Source organism: Triturus cristatus, chromosome 6 (assembly GCF_964204655.1).
Source record: "Triturus cristatus chromosome 6, aTriCri1.1, whole genome shotgun sequence".
Lineage (NCBI taxonomy): Eukaryota > Metazoa > Chordata > Amphibia > Caudata > Salamandridae > Triturus > Triturus cristatus.
In genome coordinates, this window is record NC_140589.1 from 910051530 (window position 1) to 910071062 (window position 19533).

General features: G+C 44.4%; 1 protein-coding gene across 8 annotated transcripts in view; it reads right to left on the reverse strand.

Moving 5' to 3' along the window:
- The window catches only part of ENPP3 (ectonucleotide pyrophosphatase/phosphodiesterase 3), a 783610-nt gene that overhangs the window by 481243 nt on the left and 282834 nt on the right, over positions 1 to 19533 (reverse strand). For all 8 annotated transcript variants that reach the window (XM_085611575.1, XM_085611577.1, XM_085611569.1 and 5 more), the window contains exon 6: positions 4505 to 4565. In XM_085611575.1, coding sequence (XP_085467701.1) covers positions 4505 to 4565 — 61 coding nt within the window. The remainder of the gene's footprint in view (positions 1 to 4504; positions 4566 to 19533) is intronic.

A 19533-nucleotide genomic window follows, 5' to 3' on the forward strand; every position in this document is an offset into this window, starting at 1 on the left:
AGATTTCTCTGCTATTTCAGCCTGGCACAATCTGAACGAAACAAGTTTCTCGTTATTGATATTTTTAAGCATTTTGATTTACTGTGGTACTCTCGCTCCAGACATAAAGGGCCAATAAATCTTTGAAAAGGAACATGTTAAAGATCACCGAAACTCATTGAATGAATCGTGTTGGCATCGATCCATGACATTCCTGACTCAAATGATTTCTGTAGAGACGAGATGTGTTCCCTTGCTTCAAATAAAAATAAAAGGCAATAGCCTTTAAAAGAATATAGGGGCTGATTACGATATCGGTGGTACCTCCACAACAGGCCATCAGTGGCGGTCCCACCTACATCCAGCAGAGCGGTCAGCCTGCCACATTATGATGCGGTCAGTCTGGACGTATCGATCGTCAGTCAGATTGTAGTTCCTACAATAGGAGCAGTGCCTCCTCAGGTACCACTGTAAGGATTATGATGTCCATTTCCAATAGTCTTTCCATGGCTGTCCGACCTTTTGGGGCCCCCAGCAGGGCTCCCATGTCCTCTGGGCCTCCGCTATGAGGCCCAGGGGGCATCTGTGGTACCCCCCAAATATCCATGTCCCATGTGTCAGGCACTGTGAGGTGCCTCGCACAGGGATGTTGGAAAACATGCCTTTTGCCATTGGAGCTTGTGCTGGTCCCCTTTTCCTGTCGGCCAGTCCCTTTCCCGCAGCGATGGCAATTGGACGCTCATCCGACCACCATCGTAATCAACCCCATAGTAAATGTAAATGTGCAGGAATTTATATAGCGCAAATCACCAAGCGGTCTCTAAGCGCTTGCTTAGGGAACCCGTCCTGGTATTCCCCTGTGAGATAACCCAGCAGAGAATCCGCAAGGTGAAAGCCAGGCATCCCGCTGCGAGAGGGGCCCATGTGGAGATTAAGCAAGCTATTGCCCAGAGTCGCAGAGTGTGAACCCATGAATCGAGTATGCACTGGAGCGAGAATTATCGAGTCCATGGACATTTATGGACTCAAGACCCAGCCGAGCCGGGAATTGAACCCTGGTCCCGGGCTGACCTCTGCTTCCAGGTCTGCCTCCTCTAACCAGTGAGCCACACTTCTCCACAAATAAATAAGAAACAAAATCCTGAAGCATGACAGTGGTAGCCCAGCTAAACTCAATACCAGAAGTTCTACTTCTTACACCACAGCCCATATAAAATATTAAACCCATTAGGCTTTGGCATATTTGAATATCCCTTGCCAGCATTCATAAAGTCACTTCTAAAAAGTGGGGATAATGGCATTTAGCCTCTTTAGAGCAAACAATGAATGTTTTACCAAGTGAAAGGAAAGGCAACTAATCACTAACATTTATACGAATCTGCTAACCTCTATAATATTTCTATTGTGGAAATACTAGGATGCTTGGTGAAAAAAATTGAAATTTTTATCTAAAAGGAGGACTAGTGATAGGTATGAACTTAAAAAGCAAGTATATCTTAACCAGCTTCAAACATAGAAACTGGTGTTCACAATTCTCTCTAGATGGCACGGTACACCTGCCAGATTTCAATTAGGCGGATTAAAGGAGATCAGACAGGTATTAGTTGGACTGTGTGGAAGACGAAATTTATTGCGTATAATGTCGAATTTAACGCGAATACAGCAATAATTAGCAAAAATAGAACAACCCATTCTCCACATTTTATACTAGGACAGACTTTTGCTGGGATACACGCCCAGCACTTCACACTGATGTATGTATTTGTGCAACTAATCCAGCCAGCAAAACAGAAAGTAGAAGATCAAAAGTGAAAGCCAGAATGCCAATGGTTTTGGAGTGCTGTGAGATAATGGAATAATGAAATGATGAATCCTACTATCCATGAAAAGAGTAGAACATTCCTTACAAAACAAGTGGAATTTGAAAGATTCTAGCAGCCATTTTAAGGAGTACTTGTCCAAAGATAATGATGTTTTTAGATGACTGAGAGCAAAAGCATTATGTAAAAAGCCCTTTGGTCATTTATACGGCCTTGGAGTGCTTTTGGGGTCTTAGCGCCCTTTCCAAAGAGCTCAGGGATTTCGTTTTGTACCTCGTTTTTAATTAATCAATTGACAAAAATGTAAATAGCAAAGTCATTAAAAGCAGGTACCAGAAGTGACAGTACAAATGTACAACTTGTTGAACTATCACATGGAAAGAAATCAGGCAAGAAAAAACATGCTGAGTGTGATGACAAGAAGGAGCCTCAGACTCATATGAATGTGAGATGTGCACCCTGATCTTTTCTGAGGTCTCTAAATGCTAAATTCTATTACACTACACATCAGTTGATGGTTACCAATAGACTTTCATTTATTGGCCAAAATGATCTATGCAAGTGGTATGATATAAGGGCACTGGTGGTTGACTTTATTTTGTGTGTTGTGAAATCTTCCATGTTGGAGCCCCCCTCTCACAAAATAATCAAAAGGCGTAGCAGGTTGATTTTGGTAATGGTTTGGATAAGGGAAGCCACTTCTTTCCAAAATATCTGTGGAGTACCAGACATCCATAAGATGTGAATCTTGCACTTATTAATTTGTGCTGCTATTTACCAATGCTCAGCACTAAACTAGTTCTATGATTGTAGACTCTTTCTGATGATGGGTTGCAATAGTGATACATTCAAGACTCAAGCATTTCTTCATTTTGTTCTTAAGTACTGTAGGCCGGGCAAGGCCATAACCCGTCACTTGCCATGCCACCACCTCACACCACACCATCTGAATCCCATTATAAAAGTAGAATACTCTAAGCTCCCGGACACAGCACCTGCTCGTCTTCACCTCTGTGAAATACCCCCATCAGCTGCAACATTCTGCCAGTCGGGCTTAGTGAGTAGACTGGCACATATGCCTTCATTTCTCTGCCCCGCTTTATAATGCTCAGTTTGCTACCTGGATCGGGTAGGGTAGGAGTGGTTTGCCCACTCCTAAGTGCATATGACTGTTTGACCGGCCCTCTCAGGCCGCCCAAAACAGTCATGCGCACTATTCCTGTTCTCCATGCAGGCTGCATTACAGCCTGCATGGAGAACATACCCAGGCCCCCATTCCCTGTCTGAGCATCAAACCAGGATGCTGAGACCAATCACAATGCTGCATTGCAGAGTTGTAATTGCTAAGGAGAGTCCGACGAAGAGAGCAGCAGCAGAGACGTAGGTTCCGGCGGCAAGGTAAGTGTCTTGTTTTTTTCTACATTGCACCCCCTGCGCATCCTCCCAACCCCCACGCCCGTTCCACCACCCGTGAGCCATGCCGGCTGCCACTGTATATATCTCCATCAGGCCCCAGTCACCACTGCAAGATAGTAAAGAGATACCATATATATTTTTGATGCATTGTCCATAATGCAGGGATGCTTGAAAAGAATCATTGATTACAATTAAGGTTTCATGTTTCCTGTTTTTACTGATTTTTGCATATAAATGCAGACACACAACAATTTATTTTCCAGCCTGTATCGTTTTTTAAATGTGGATAAAAGCGGAAATTAGGTTGGTTTTTGAGTGATTCTAAATGCTATTAGTCACGACTGCCTTTCCAATAGCTGTGTGAACTGACAGGTAAGGTAGTTAGAAAAAGATACCTTTAGTAATGAGGCTTAACCGCTTGCTCGCTGCGCAAATTCTCCCGCTGTGTGGGCAAATTAATGAGTGGGTGGGGTTCGGACGGCCCCCGGCCGTCCTCCGCACATGCCCACCGTGACGTCCGCAGCATGCAAGGGGTTAAACTAGGTTGTCCATAAGGCTGATATTAAAATGTACATATTTTCACACCAGTGTATTGATTTATCACCTATGTGTGTTCATACTATTTAAATTTGACAGGCATCCAAGTAGATATACTAGTTTCAGCTTCAGTTTTTTCACAAAACCCAAAATATATATGGATAAATACAGGCAAAATCTGAAAAGAATATGGATAAATACCGATGGAAATGTCAAAAACACAAATGCCTTAAAACCAAGGGTCCTAATTACAATCAGTGTGAGCATCAGATACACTGGATTTGAACTTGTATATATTATTTGTAGAGCACACGAGAGACAAAATAAAAGAGAACAAGGTTACAGGTTACTTATATACGTTTTAAATCAATTGCACAAGGGGAGTAATGAGATTGACCCGATGTCACTTGGGCAGCGGGTGAAGCCTCATTTTTAATATTCATGTGAGATATTTATAAGTGATGCATAGATAATACACTGGAGTCATTATGTACTAAAGAACTCGGCACAAAGTACTTTTCTGATCACATTTGGCTTTTTGCTTTAAAAAAACAATAAAAACAATTGGCACATAAGAGAACCTACTATTCTAATATCGGTGCTCAGATGCTTGAACACAAGTTTGTTTTTTGCAATATTAGAACACTTTAATGTTCACATATTTTGAACCATTCTTTGTATACAGAGTCTGCTCTGAGACTGTGCAACAAAGTAAGCGCGATCCCATTAAAACAAGGCAAGTAAGGTCTTACCCTTCTGGGCACTGGGGTTCAGGAAGAGGTTCACATTTGTCTTCTGCCCACGATCTGTCACCTAAAAGCAGGACAGAATATTTATAATTATCTGAATATAATCAAGATCTAAAGAACATTTCTGAAGTTTCTGTCATTAGGTAAAATTTACAATAACTCTTGGACAACAACATAATATTAATACTAAAACATGCAGTCCCACATTATAAGTCGCCTGTTAACACTCCCAGTAAATTCGCCTAGAGTTACTGATAATAGGGGTATCAGTAATTCTGAAAGGCTGGGGTTACCATAGAAACTGCTTGGAAACGACAAATTGGTAGTTCCAGGTCAAATTTCCCCAGTAATTATTCATTTCCTCTCTGATTTTCAGTAACCCAAATCTCAGTGTGAAAATAAAATGTATTGGCAGTGTTCCCCAAATCTCATAATTACATTGGGGCTGCTAAAGGATGTTATCAGATCCACCGTGATTAAGAGGACACTAGTACTGAGGGCCTCATTGGGAATAGGGTACATGCTTGTACCAGAGCGGGCACCATTGTCATGTAGTTCCTATAAACCTATATAGGATCTGCACGTTTAGACAACATAGACTGTTGTTAGAAATGGGATCTCTGGTTGGCTAAGGCTTGCGCCAAAGCCAGGCAGAGCCAACCACTCTAGTCAGGGAGAGGGAGTTACACGCTGAAGATAACCCCTGCTCACCCACCTTGGTAGCTTGGCACAAGCAGTCAGGCCTATCCCGGAGGCAATGTGTAAAGCGTTTGAGCAACACACACACAGCAGCTACACACTAGGCACACCACAAAAGAAACTCCACACACGGTTATATCGAAAATAGCCTTTGTATTATCATAAACACATTGAATAGTAATCACACATTTACACTGTGCCAACTGGCACTGGGCAATATCTACAGGGGATTATATACACCCGACAGGGCCACTGGGACCACTGTCAGAACCATCACAAAGTGAACTTAGTAAATGTAGGCCATATAATAAATGTAGAATACAACCAGTAACTACTGGTACCACAATGACCTAAGCATTCTCATTTTAACATTAGACACCCTCCTAAGCATAAACACCTTACGCATTAGGCCTCACCAGCATAAACACATTACGCAAAAACCTCATGAGAATAAACATCATTAAAGGCATAAACCAGGGTGCATAAATCACATTTGGCACATTATACATATCCGGCAGAAACTCAGTAGTGCACCACAGTAACACCACTACCAGGTGCATACATCACCTTAGGGCCTTGAGCCCTTTCCCCATCCTACCTATGACCCCAGGCCAACTGGCCTTCTCAAAGGGGCTCACTTGCCCTATGTCCAAATGTCAGGGCGGCTGCCAATGCAGCAGTATCCACGTGCGCAATTGCGCTGGGATACAGGAGTGTACCTCACTCCTGTCTCACTCACAAAAATGCCCCATAGAACTGTTGGCCTAAACGTAGCAGCCGACGCTAATTGCCGTGCAGTTGAGATCATCACTGGCACTCACTGTGCCCTCCTGTCCACTCAGGGACTCTATCACCACGAGAAATGCTGCCCAACGCTGCAGCTGCCCTCTGCCAGGCAGGAGTCAGCTGTTAAAAGCCCCACAAAGAAATTAGGCACGGGCACCACTGGCCCTCGGGACCCCCACTGGGGCCCTGAAACTACTGTGCTCCTCGTTGGAGCCACACGGGCTCTTGAAGCAAAACACGCCCCACGTTGGAGGACGGCACCGACAATGTGCCCCGACGCGCCCCTCCTGTCAGGGACTCTGAGAACAAAATGGCCCCATCGTAGGAGCGGCCTTCTGTCATGCGGGGCCGCTCAGAAACTGGCCATCGACATTGTGCCTCGATCGGCACCACCCAGGGAAATGGAGGATCCCCCCACTCACCGGTTCTTCAGGGGAACTCTTCCTCGCAGGGCGTCAGCATTTGCCTTGCACGTGGAGCTTCCCTCACTCACGGGAGCCCCGCTCTGCCATCGGTGGCCATCGGCGGCCTCGCCTGCTACTTCTCCCTTCACCTGGGCAGCCTCCTGGGACCCGGGACTTCAATGTGGAGCCCGCGAGGCTCCGGACTTCCTCTCCGGCGCTTCCCTCGGGGAGGTGGAAGTCCCGACCCACGTCAGGCATCACGCTGCCTGACTTCCTGCTCGGGCAGCCGGTGGTGATTTTCTCTGCAAACGCAATACTCGATCGCCATAAAGCGGGTTGGGCTCCCGCTTTAGACACAACATAAGCGGGGTGGGCATCCGCATTTTAAGGCACCGATGTGGGGTGGGCTCCTGCTCGGTTTTTAAGGCATAAATCAGCAGGATAGGCTCGATCCCTGAGTTGTGAAGGAGAATGCACAAGCCGGGATTCCCTCGGGATGCCTCTGCAGCCCAGCGCTGCGGAGGCCATGCGCTCCTCTTCTCTGGGCAGATAAAGAAATAAAGCACAGCGCTCACGAGGTGCTAGGAGTTTCAAAAGTCTCCCAAAGTCATGGAAAGTGAAAGGGAAAAGCACTCCTAGGGCGCAAGGACCCTCTAGGGTTCAGGGGCATAGCTGGGCCCAGGGGGGCCAGCACACAGGGCCCTCCAGCAGGGAGGTAAGCCCCCATGGCGGTTCCTCCTGGGCCCCAGCAGCCGCACGCCCCCCCCAGACAGGAACAGCACACCTTCATGGAGGCACAGCCCCTACATTTATATCACCTTTTCCATTTGCCTGCGCCAGCACAGGGCTTGGGGAACCAGCAAAAACTGGTTCAGGGGGGAATCGGAGCACTTTATTTACAAGGCTCTTCTTCCCCTTTGTCAGGTGGGGGCTCGTCATCAGACACACCACAGGGGGGTGAAGCCAGCATTCACTAGGGCAGGCACACTCCTATTCAGGGACCAGGGACTTCTCCTACCACCACTCCAAATGTAGATGTCCCATTCAGCCTACCGCTGACTCACCCTGCCCCTCCTGGAGCCACACACACCTCCCAGCCCCTGTCACTCAAAAGCCAGACAGGCAATTCACATCAGGCAGGCAGACACATAGCACACAGAAATGCCAACTTCTAAAAGTGGCATTTCTAAAATAGTTATAATAAATCTGCGCAGACCATTGCGTAGCATTTATTATTACTAATCCAAACATACCAGACTTGACCACGCTGCGCCTCTCATATCAGGAATTACCACTGAAACACTTATCAGGGAATCCCCAATGCATTCTTATGGGAGGGCAGCCCCACAGTAGCGAGAAACCAAATTGCTGTTTGTCACTACCAGGACATGTCACACACTTAAGGTACATGTCCTATCTTTTACCTACAATGCACCCTGCCCATAGGGCTAGCTAGGGCCTACCTTAGGGGTGACTGACATGTAGTAAAAGGGGGGTCACGGACATGGCACACACTTTAGGTGCCACGTCACAGCGGCAGTGACACTGCACGCCCGGCCCTGCAATGGCAGAGGCCTGAGATAGTTGTAAAAAGGCTTCTTTGGTGGGTGGCGCAATCAGCGCTGCAAGCCCACCAGTAGCATTTAATTTACCAGCCCTGGATATATGAGATACCACTTTACAAGGGACTGACAGGTAAATTAAATAGGCCAAACAGGTGAAGGCCAATCTTACCATATTTAACACAGAGAGCACATGCACTTTACACTGAACAGAAGTGCTAAAGTACCCAGAGTCCTAAAACCACCAACACAATGCTAGATAAAAGGCTAGGAGAAAGGGAAACAGTTTAGAGATGACCCTGCAAAAAGCGACAAGTCCAACAACTGTGGGATTGGTGTCCAGACTGATTCCAGACACCCCCACCGGGTATGTTAGCCTGTATACCAGCTAACTCACAGTGTCACTGCAAACGCCTAAATGGATGGTAGATTTCTACCATAGTGCTACAACAATGAATACAGGCAGGTATATAAATACACAACAGTAATAATACGTACTCCTATTATGTAACCCTAACTAGATGTACCTAAGTGTACCTAGCATGTATGTGGGTGTAAAGCCAAGAATCATCCTAGGCTGAAGTCAACCCCATTAGCTGAAGTGAGAGACTGTGGGACCCCGTCTTGGTCTCGAGATGGACACCCTGCAAGGGATGTCAGACCACTGCGAGCTGGAGTGTCTGCGTGCAGGAACCTCAGCGTCTCGCATTAGTGTGTCAGCATGGAAGTCTTTCTCCTCTGTCTACCCCAGCAAAGATATGGTGTATATATACCCAAAAAGGTACCCTCAGGGGTTCTACCTTGCTGTGTCATGTCGGCCAAGGATGACGAAAGGGATGACCCTTATACATAGTTATTATGCAGAAGATGGTAATACTGCTGTGATTCTGAGAATCCTAAGGCATAATTATTAAGGCTAGTTTTAAAACCACACAATAGTTTATGCAGTACCTAACTAGGAAAAAGGTCAATACCAAAGATCCGTTATGTAGTACAATGGCAGGGGAAATGCAGGTGAAAGGTTAGGTGACTACCCGGGCCTATATTGTGGTACATTACAGAGCATTACACCATTGCACCAGGTGCTCCGGACCAGCACCATCTTTGAGCACCATGGAGACATGGAGACTGTGCCTTCTGCTGACAGCCTACTTGGTTCCTAACATGTGCCTAGAAGATGCAGCTCTCACCGAAGTGATGAACTTCCTCCCCTCATACCAGATAATCCAATGTCGCAGGTAGACATGGGCGAACATGTGGAAAGCTGTTCGACTTTCGAATGCTTTTATTCACATTGCAAACTCTTGTGAGTCAATATGGAAAGGGGTGGCAAAGGATCATTCCTCCCATCTTGTGACACCTAAGGTAAGGCACATATAGTCTACGTTTTCTCTTGAGTTTGAAAAGCATGGAATAGTTACCAACCACTGCACGTCAGCCACGGCCCGTATAGGGCGTGTTAGCGGGGCGGTGACGTGGGGCGGGGGAGGGGCAGGGTGGGGGGTTGTAAAATGCGGCATACCTCCGATTTCAGGTAAGTTCCGAACAAAAAAAAAAACTAATTTGTTGCGCGCACTGCATCGCATTTGGTGATGCAGCACGCACAACGAAATTCGTTTTTTTTCCTTTCTTCGTAACTTACCTGAAATCGGTCGTATGCCGCATTTTACAACCCCCCACCCTGCCCCTCCCCCGCCAAACGTCACCGCCCCGCTAACACGCCCTATACGGGCCGTGGCTGCTGCACGTAGACGGCAAACATTCACAAAGCATAAGCTGTCAATTTCTGGCACCTTACATTGTGTGTGTGGAGGATGCTAGCTTCAGGATAAATGACTGCATTCCCATGGATCAATGCAGGTACCGCTGATGGCGCAGTGTCACTCTCACTCATTTGTGCTTAATGATATGTTAATTTCAACTATCATAATCACTGTTCATTTTAGTTTATATATGATTTACAACTGAATGTTTCATCATTTTGCATATATATTCACAAATAATTTTTTCCACTGTTTTATATTTAGGTTTAGCAGACTGAATGAATCATATATTTTGATTAATTTTAGTTATCATAGGTGCAATTTAACATTGTCAACAGTAGGCCTAAGTGCCTTACTTCATTTTTTAAGTAAACGTTGCATTTGTGCTTGCTTGCTGTGCATAACACTTTCTTAGTTTCAGGCACCAGAGACACTGTATGCTAATTTACAAATGTTATTCTCTGTTGGTTTACAGTTTGATGGTCGTCAGGTAGCAATCAATTAGTTTGGACAGTGAATTCAGCACCATCACGAGATGTGAGATATAGTGAAGGTCGCAATAGGGAAGACATTGGCATTGTATAAACCATGAGAAGGAGGCTGACACCAAGTACAGAGAGGACTTTGGGTTTTGATTGGTTCTTGCTCTGTGTGAATATATCACTTGGATGGAACTTAAACTTTAACCGTGTAAAGTTTGTTAGTTAGTGAGATCTCTGACCCCTGTCAATCTTAGCAGTCAGATGTCGGGGCCTGCTGCTTCTGAATTTCCTCGACCTATCCCACAACCTCAGTTTAGTATTAGGGAGTTTCTTTTATGGAAATTAGACCTCTTTGATTTGCATATGGTTTCTTTAGTAACACAATATTCGCATTAGTAATTAAATACTTTGGATTATATTCATGTATACTGTATCCAGGGGATTTTCGATTTATGTTTACTTGATTTGATTGGAGATTGTAACTTTACTAAGTTTTAAATAAACCTTTATAGTTTGCAAGATTATTCCTCTCTTTTGTTACTATGGGGCAATATCTGCTTCATTGCAATTTTATTGATTTGTGATTTAAGCCATAGTTCGAGATAAAGGTTCATCTGAGTGATATTGCAGAGTCTCGAGTTTGCACTATGTTAGCACAGTGCAAATACACTCCTTATCTATCCCGCTATCACCACTAAAGCCCCATTCACAATGTGCAACTTTAAGTGACAAAGGGCCAGGTAGCAACCATCTTTTCTGTCACAAATGCTCTGTTTCTGAGTTTGGAGCTGCAAGAATGTTCTTTGCAATTGACAAATCCCATTTTAGGAATCAGAAGAGTTTCATCGATTCCCAAAACAGAACTGCGACTGGATGATGATTCAGTATTTGGAAGGGGCATGCTTTATGCTCAGTTCGAGAATACTGGTGCAGCATGCAATGTATCAATGGTTTGCAAACCATTTAAAAGTTACCAATCCTAACATGAGGGAGGGACTCCCTTGCAAGAGAGAATGGTCTTGTTTGGACCCTTCCTCTATGTGCATGCTGAATTTTTTTTTTTCAAAATGCAGTTCTGTTTTCTTTAAGGAAATCGGACAGCATTTAAAAAAATATAATCTTTGTTTAAACACATTCACAGACATGGTGGTCTTCTTACCACTGCAGTCCATAATCCATGTGACAGTGTCCAATCAGAGGGAAGTGCAATTTGTGACCTACCTCATGAATATTAATGAAGTAGATCAAATAGTGACCCAATCTGACTCAGAATTTTGTGCACCAACCAACTAGTACATAGGTGAGGTTACATAAATTCTACAGCATTTACTAAATTACTGGTTGCAAATTGCAGCCAGTTTTTGCGATTAGTCTAATAGGAAAGCTATCCCAAAGTTCGAAATGCCAGTATATTGTGTTTTTGAATGGTGAGATTGAGCTCTACTTTTCCATTCAGGCCTCGGTCCCCCTGCTCATTTGACTGTTTACCTTAGGCCCATGGCTATTTATCAAGTGTGTTTGATAATGCTTGATTTAAAGTACACATCGTTTTTTACGCTTTTAAAGTAGATTAAGATACAGACACAGTGAAATACATTTTGTTTCACGTTTGAAAAAAATATTATTGGGCAACAGGCCACATTTTATCACACGTTGTGGAGCTGCCCAGAGATATTTACACTTTGGAAGGGGGCCTCAGAACATATGCAAACCTCCCTGGGGAAAGATATCGTACTGACACCAAAACTGGGACTTCTGAACATATGGGAGGAAACTGACCTCACGAAAACTGAACAGCACTTCATAACCCTGGGGTATACATTGGTGAAGAGAGAATTGGCCAGAGGATGGGGGGGAGTAAACCCACCACGGGTAACCCTGTGGGCTAACGAGATGGACAGATGCATGCTAGCGGAGACCGCAGTTTTTAAGGCTCGGGCATGCCCCAAGAAGTGGGATAGAAAATGGTCGCATTGGAATGCATACCGAGGGAGTCCCTGTGTATCTCCCACTGTCGAAATGGAAATGAATAAGCAGTCGGGTAGTGAGGGGGGGGGGGTATAATATGTATTGAGAACTAATGGTTGTCCCATACTATGTCTACATATCCTAGGTCTGTCGTTTCATCTATGTATGCATGGTTGCAATTGAAAACCGATAAAAATAAGTTTAAAAAAATATATATATATATTATTACTTTATACAGGTAATGAGCAGTTGTTATTGGCTGTTACCCGTGTGCAAGTTTTTTTTAAATGTGAGTAAAAGATTTCTGTTAAACGTGTGAAGACAAGAAGAAGACTATGATGGATGCTTTCTTTCTTCTTGAGCACCCAATATGTATTTATATCCCCTAAGAGCCACCTGGTACCTTTTCGAACTTTTTTCTGAGGACTATAATATGTCCCCAGGTCATGAAAGCATGGAGCCTTGATTGGTTTACAATGTAGGACACTTTCTCACACGATACACTTATTGTGATTGCATGTGTTGGACACTTATTAATGTTTTCACCACGTTTTCCCAGGTAACAATAACCTATGTTGTGTATACATTTTGTTGAATGTGATGTTTATGTAATAAGTTTTATAATTGTGTCATACATGTTTATAGCACACTACTGAATGCATTACGGGCAGTGGCTAAAGTAAAATTACTTAACCAAGAGAAAATGTAATGTAATGGTGCATAGATAAAAAGAGATGTGAAGGAGCCTAGTGGCTAGAGAATAGTCTAGAAAATATAAGTGAAGTCCTAATTGGCAATCACAGATACAAACGATTGGCTTATCTGGTTACAAAGTAAATCAGAATGTATGATATAGGGGGTATGCACATTTTCATTACTCTAGTGGGACTGCAACACTTATCGTGTCACCCACTTAGGTAGCCCCATAAACCATGTCTTGCGCCTGCCATTGCATCCTGAATGCAGTTTTGAACTGCCAATTTGACTTGGCAAAATAAATTAATTGCCAAGTTTAAAACTCTAATTTTAGTATATATAAGTCACCCCTAGGGTAGGCGATAAACAGCCCAGATAGCAGGGTGCAGTGTATTTAAAAAGTTAGACCTGGACTTTTCAATTTTATGTGTCCTGGTACTGAAAAACTCACACATTTATTTTTCACTACTGTAAGGCCTACTTCTCCCATAGGATGACATTGGGTTACCTTATTACATTTAATAAGTGATAACCTATGCATGGGAACAGGTAGAAATGTTATGTTTGGTATCTAAGAAATTGCTATTTAAATCTCTCTTTAATGGTAAAGTCACAATTCTGAAAATGGCACTTTCAGAAAGTTGGCATTTTCTTGTCCTAAGTATTAAGTGCCTGCTAGATGTGGTTAGTAGTTGACCTTTGTGTCCTCCCAGACTGTAACAGAAAAAAGGACTAAGTGTTGGCAGGATGGGCCAGTCTGATAGATTTGGATGAGTGGAGCTGTGCACAGTCCCACTTACATTTCAAAGGAGCTGCCTCAGCACACACACAAATAACTTCACACTAGCCTTTTGTGACTCCAGAGCCAGCAAGACAGGAAATTCCAGGGCCATTTGTGAGGGGAAAACTATAGAAGTTTATTCCACCACAGAGCTGTCACCAGGTATAAAAATAAGACACTCAGACTTACTCTTCAGTTTACTTCTGGACCTATGGAGGACCTGAATGACTGCCCTGGCGCCTGATGTGTACTTCAGAGGACTGTCTGCTGCTCCAAGAAGATTGTATTACTACCTAAAGCCTGTCCTGTGCCCACAGAGGACTGCTGTGATGCTTGATACCTGCTTTTATTCTTGGGTCCAGGACCAAAGTGACTCCAAGGGCATGTTTGCTGGCCACCTGTTTAGAGTTACAAGGACACAAAAAGCTCCAACAACTTTTAAAATGCTCTTTGAATGGGTCTGAAGAGACTCTTGACCCCCCACAGAGTGACCACAGTACAAGACCCTTAAACGTGATGCTAAAGATGCCCAACCAGTGGAAATCCAAAACATGGGAATTTCTGCCTAAAAGTGCTTTACAAACTGAGAGAAGACCGGGATCTACCTGCTTGCCAATGTGCCCAATGTACATCGCCGGTCGGCCTGACCTTGAGACAGCTCATGCTACATTCTTTCAGAGTAGCAAATCCTTTTCAGCAACTCTTTGTCAGAAAGGTATCTGGCCTTGTTGAGCCCTCATCAGCTACAGCCTGCAGTTTCGTCCTGCTGGAGATTTTCGACTTCCATAAAGGAGACTTGGGGCATATTTACATGAAAACTGTTGGAGCGCTGTGTGAACCTAAAATTGCTAACGCTGCGCTCCGACAGTTTCAAAACGCTGGGATGCACCATATTTACAAGAATGCGGTGCACCCCTGTGCTTCCCCTAGTGCTGGCTCTAAATTTAATCGCGTAGCACCAACCCAGGCACACTTGCACCATAGTGCGATTACGTGATGTTGCAAGGCATGTGTTTACAACACATGCCTTTACAACGCAGTCATTACAACGACTGCATTGTTACCACGCGTGCCATTATATCGCAAGTCGTAGCAACGACTTTCTGTAGAGGGTGTGCTGGACTTAGGAATAGTATTAATTACTATTCCTACTCCAGTTTGTGCAACTGTAGGGAAGGTGTTGGATTTAAAATCCAACACATTTCCTGGTGTTGCACGCCCCCTACAGCAAGTCGTTGATACGACTTGCGATGTAATGGTACACGTGGTAACAACGCGGTTGTTGTAACAACTGCATTGTAAAGTTACTGTGTTGTGGGTACAGCGTTGTAAACGCTGTTTTCCCATAGTGAAAGGGTGCCTGCGTTGCAGGAAGGTGTCCCTCCCTGCACATAAACAATCAATAATGGTGATTTGTAACTTCTATGTGGCCTTCAGAATGCAGCACACATAGAGGCATGCAACTCGTCATTTTCTAATGATTGTTTATGTGCAGGAAGGGACACCTTCCTGCAACGCAGGCATCCGTGCACATGAACAATCCCTACTGGCGATTTGCTCTTTCTAGAAACAGCAAAAACGAGGAGAAATTAATCATTTCACCTCTTTGCCCCAGGTTAAGCCCAGGTTTTCCGTGGCCTTATTTTTGGCACTGCCCCATATTTATGCCACCCTTGTAAATAGGGGGGCAGCGTAAAAAAGCATTGGGTGTTGCAGCAGATGGCCCACTGCAACACTAATTACCTGCCCCTTTCACTCCAAGTGCTGCGTGAAAGGGCCATTAATTACTAGGCAACTTTAAACCATGTTAAGTGGCTTAAAGCTGCCTTGCAAATAAGGCGAAGGGGTTATCGCCACCTGAATGTCGTACAAAGTGACGCTCTAGTGGAAATAAGCCCTTTTAAATATGCCCCTGAGTCTGAACATAGAAATCTTCACAGCAACTTTGTGCAGCAGCTCCTGAGAATGATTCCTCCTCCTCTGACACCACTGACTGCCTTGCCCTGCTGAACTTTACCTTCTCAGACATATTTATTTGAAATTTCTACAAGTCCGAAGGTAAACCGACACCGGGCCCAATCCACTTCTTGTATTCGGACCACGCTCCACCACGATAGGCCATAGCTTTCAACTTTGCCCTGTTCTTGCATGAATAGATATCCGTAGTTGGCGAGTTGCTCATTTAGGCGCTACAATACACCAAAAACTTAAAAAATTCATAACTCCAGATGTACTGATTTTTGTAGTTTTGCTGTCAAATAATTTATTACATTTTATTCTATTTTTCTGAATTGGTGTGCGATTTTTCTTTTGTTCGGCTTTCACTCTATTGCTGTTTAAGTGCTGAATAAATACTTTACACATTGCCTCTAAGTTAAGACTGACTGCTGGTGTAGCAAGCTACCAGAGGGTTAAGCACAGGTTAATTTAGTGTCTTTTGTGATTCACCCTGACAAGAATTGCAGCTGTTACTTAAGCAGGGTTTTGCCCCCCCACAACCAACAATCCAATTACTAGCATCAAGGAAACAGCCAAACAAAAAAACCACTTTGAAGTATATGGCTCTTGGACCTGGCCTTCTCTGCACGGTCCCCCCAAACGTTTTGCCTCTTTCCCTTCACTTTTTGCTGAATTAGTTTTCTGTTGGCCTTAGGACTTTGTGCACTTTACCACTGCTAACCAGTGCTAAAGTGCTTGTGCTTTCTTCCCTAATACAAGGTACAACTGGCTTATACTCTACTGGCATATTTAATTTATACATAAGTTAAGTGGTATACAATATACCCAGGGCCTGTAACTTAAATGCTTCCTGTGGGCCTGCAGCACATATTGAGCCACCCACTTAAGTAGCACAGTAAAACGTGTCCCAGGCCTGCCACTGCCGTCTGAATACAGTTTTAAACTGCCATGTCGACATAGCAAAATAAATCCTTGCAAAGCCATAAATTCCCCTTTTTTACACATATATTTCACCCCAAGGTAGGCCCTAGGTAGCTCATTTGGCAGGGTGCATTGTGATTAGAAAGTTCGACATGTACTTTTAAGTTTTACATGTCCGAGTAGTGAAAAACTTCTAAATTCTGTTTTCACTACAGTGACGCCTACCCCTTCCATGGGATAACATTGGAGATTCCTTATTGCATTTTCTAAGATCTCATTTCAAATTTGGGAGCAGGTAGTTATATCATGTTTGGAGTCTTTGGAATTGTAATGAAAAACCCTATTTAATGATAAAGCCTCTTGCCCAAAATGGTCCGTTGTGCTACCACTAACTCTCTTGCCTGCCATACATGGTCTGCTGTGCTGGAACTGCCCCCTCCCACCTGGTCTACGCGGTCAGCATGCTGCCCCAACTCCTGACTATGTCCCACCTGCCCTCCATTGTCTGTGTGCATGCTGCTATCCCATTCCTCCTGATCTCCATGGTGCATTGCGCTTCCACTACAGCCTATCTGCTTTGCATGATCAGCTTGCTGCTTCTGCTAATGTCCCACTCCGCTTTCCCTTTGTTGTCCATCAGTATGCTCCTGCCCCCGCCTACCTGCCCTGCATGGTTTGTTGTCCTGATGCTATGCCTCCTGTCTGCCCTGTGTGGCCAGCTTGCAGCCCCTGTCTCCTCCCGTCCTTTATTGTCCAAAACTGCGCCACTACTCCCTGGTCCGTTGTGTGGCCACTGCCCTTCCCTCTTACCCTACATGTCCCGTTGTACTGCCACTCACACTCCCACTTGCCCTGCATGGTTTGTTTTGCTGCCTCTGAACCTGCCCACCACCCGCTTCCCTCAGTTGTTTGAGTCTATGCCCTATCCCCTTCATCCCCAATAGACTTTTGGTATGTCCCTGCCCCTCCCTCTTGCCCTTCATGGTCCATTGTGCTGCTACTGCCTTTCCTGCCTGCCCTGCATGGTCAGCTTGCTACTCTTTCCTCTCCCCGCAACCTCTGTTGTTTGCGTGCGTGCCCCTGCCCACTCCCTCTTGCTCCCCATGGCATGTTGTACTGTCAGTATCCTCTACTTGCCCTGTGTGGTCTATTGTGCTGCCATTACCCCTGCTGCCTGCCATCAGTGGTCAGGTTACTGCCCCTACTACCTAACTCCTGCCCGTCATTGTATAATTCTGTGTCCCTACCCCAACCCTCCTTCCTTACATAGTTTGGCAGTTCCCCTCCCTCCTGCCCACAAAGATAGGTTGTGCTAGTCTATATTTCCTGTCCTGCATGGTTGGCTTGTTGTCCTTCACCCCTCCCTCTGCCCTCCATGGTCCATTGTGCTGTCACGGCCCCTCCAGCCTGCCTTGCATGATCCGTTGTGCAGCCTCTGCCCCTCTCGCCCATACATCCCAACAGACCCGATTCAGGCAGGAGACTCACGAATTTATAACCCCAAAACAGCTTTATTTTAGATTTCCAAACTTTTCTCTGCTTCCATGTAGGTCAATAGGAAAAATAAATCCCTCCCATTTTTTTTTCAAAGTCTCCGTCGTTGCAGCTTAAACAATTTGGCATGTATGCTCCCATCTGCCTGGCATGCTCAGTTTGCTCCCTGTGGCCCTGCTCCCTCTCCCCTGACCTCCAATATCTGAGTCTCAGCCTCTGTTCCCTTCTTCCTCACAATGTTCTAATGATCAACTAGAGCCTAAATAACTGTATTTCTGAAAAAAGCATGGCATACCTGAAGTCATCTTGATGGAAGCAAAACTGTAAAATCTAAAGCATTTCCTTTTGAAATTAACTAAATAAGGGGGCTTCTTTTTTTTGTTTAGTTGTCTGGAAAACTAAAACAAGGGCACATTTTCTGAGTTCTCAATTAGCGAAAACAGGCTTTTGTACTATTTGCTATTTTTATCCCGATTGATCATTTGATTATTTGTTATTTAGGGGAATTGCAAATTTCTATCACTTGGATATATTTGGGCTATATCTGGTTCTTTTTTTTCTCTAGGGCAGTCTTCTTGGGAGAATTTTTTGTTGTTACGCTCAGTAATTTCTATATTTACTACAAGATTCTCTGTACGAAATGCTTTCAGTGTTACAGCTTTGATTCCATTAAGATGGTGTTTAGGTGTGCCACATTTTTGTCATATATACAGAATGCTAGCACTCTAGTTACTGATTGCACATACGAGAGATCATACTACAAAGGCCAAATAATTTTCCCCATGTTCTTGACATCACCAGCTGTTGAATGTAAACCTCCCATCCAAGTGGACTGGATGGAAAGATGACCTTGTCAGGCCCATCACTCCTTTTAGCATCCGACCAACACACTAAGATCAACCCACGGAGAACAAAGACTTCTCCTTTGAAAACCTAAAGCTCAAACTCATCTCTAACACCGGCACCTCGACATTCAACATCAACGGCTTTCTAAAACCTTCAGCACATTTCTGAAAACCCATGTTAACACCCACACTCCAACTAAAACATACACGTGCAAATTGAGCTATTCAGCACCCTGCTCCTGCCAAGACCTGGTTAACAACAAACACTCCACCTATGGATGCGAAACAAGTTTTAAGAAAAACAGAACTCCTGGCAACTGAACAGTACTTAAGTACCTCTGCACAACATGAAGACAAAGCTAAGTACTGTACCTACTCTATAAATAAAGCCACTACCAAAAGAAGAATTCCGTTCAAGACAATTAAACACTGCATCAGCCTCCTGCCAGTCCTCCAATTCCACCATCCACAGACAAGTGCAATGCAACCTACTGCTTCTTTAGTGAAAAAATGACAGGTGATTCAGTCACAACAAGCTTCCTTCTTCTCTGACACCCCCATCGCTGCATCCCATAATGGTAAAATTTCAAACATTTGTCTCTTGCCGACATTGCTGACATCCTCAACTCTCAAAGTCATCTCCTATGAAGATGATGTCTTACCCTTATCCTT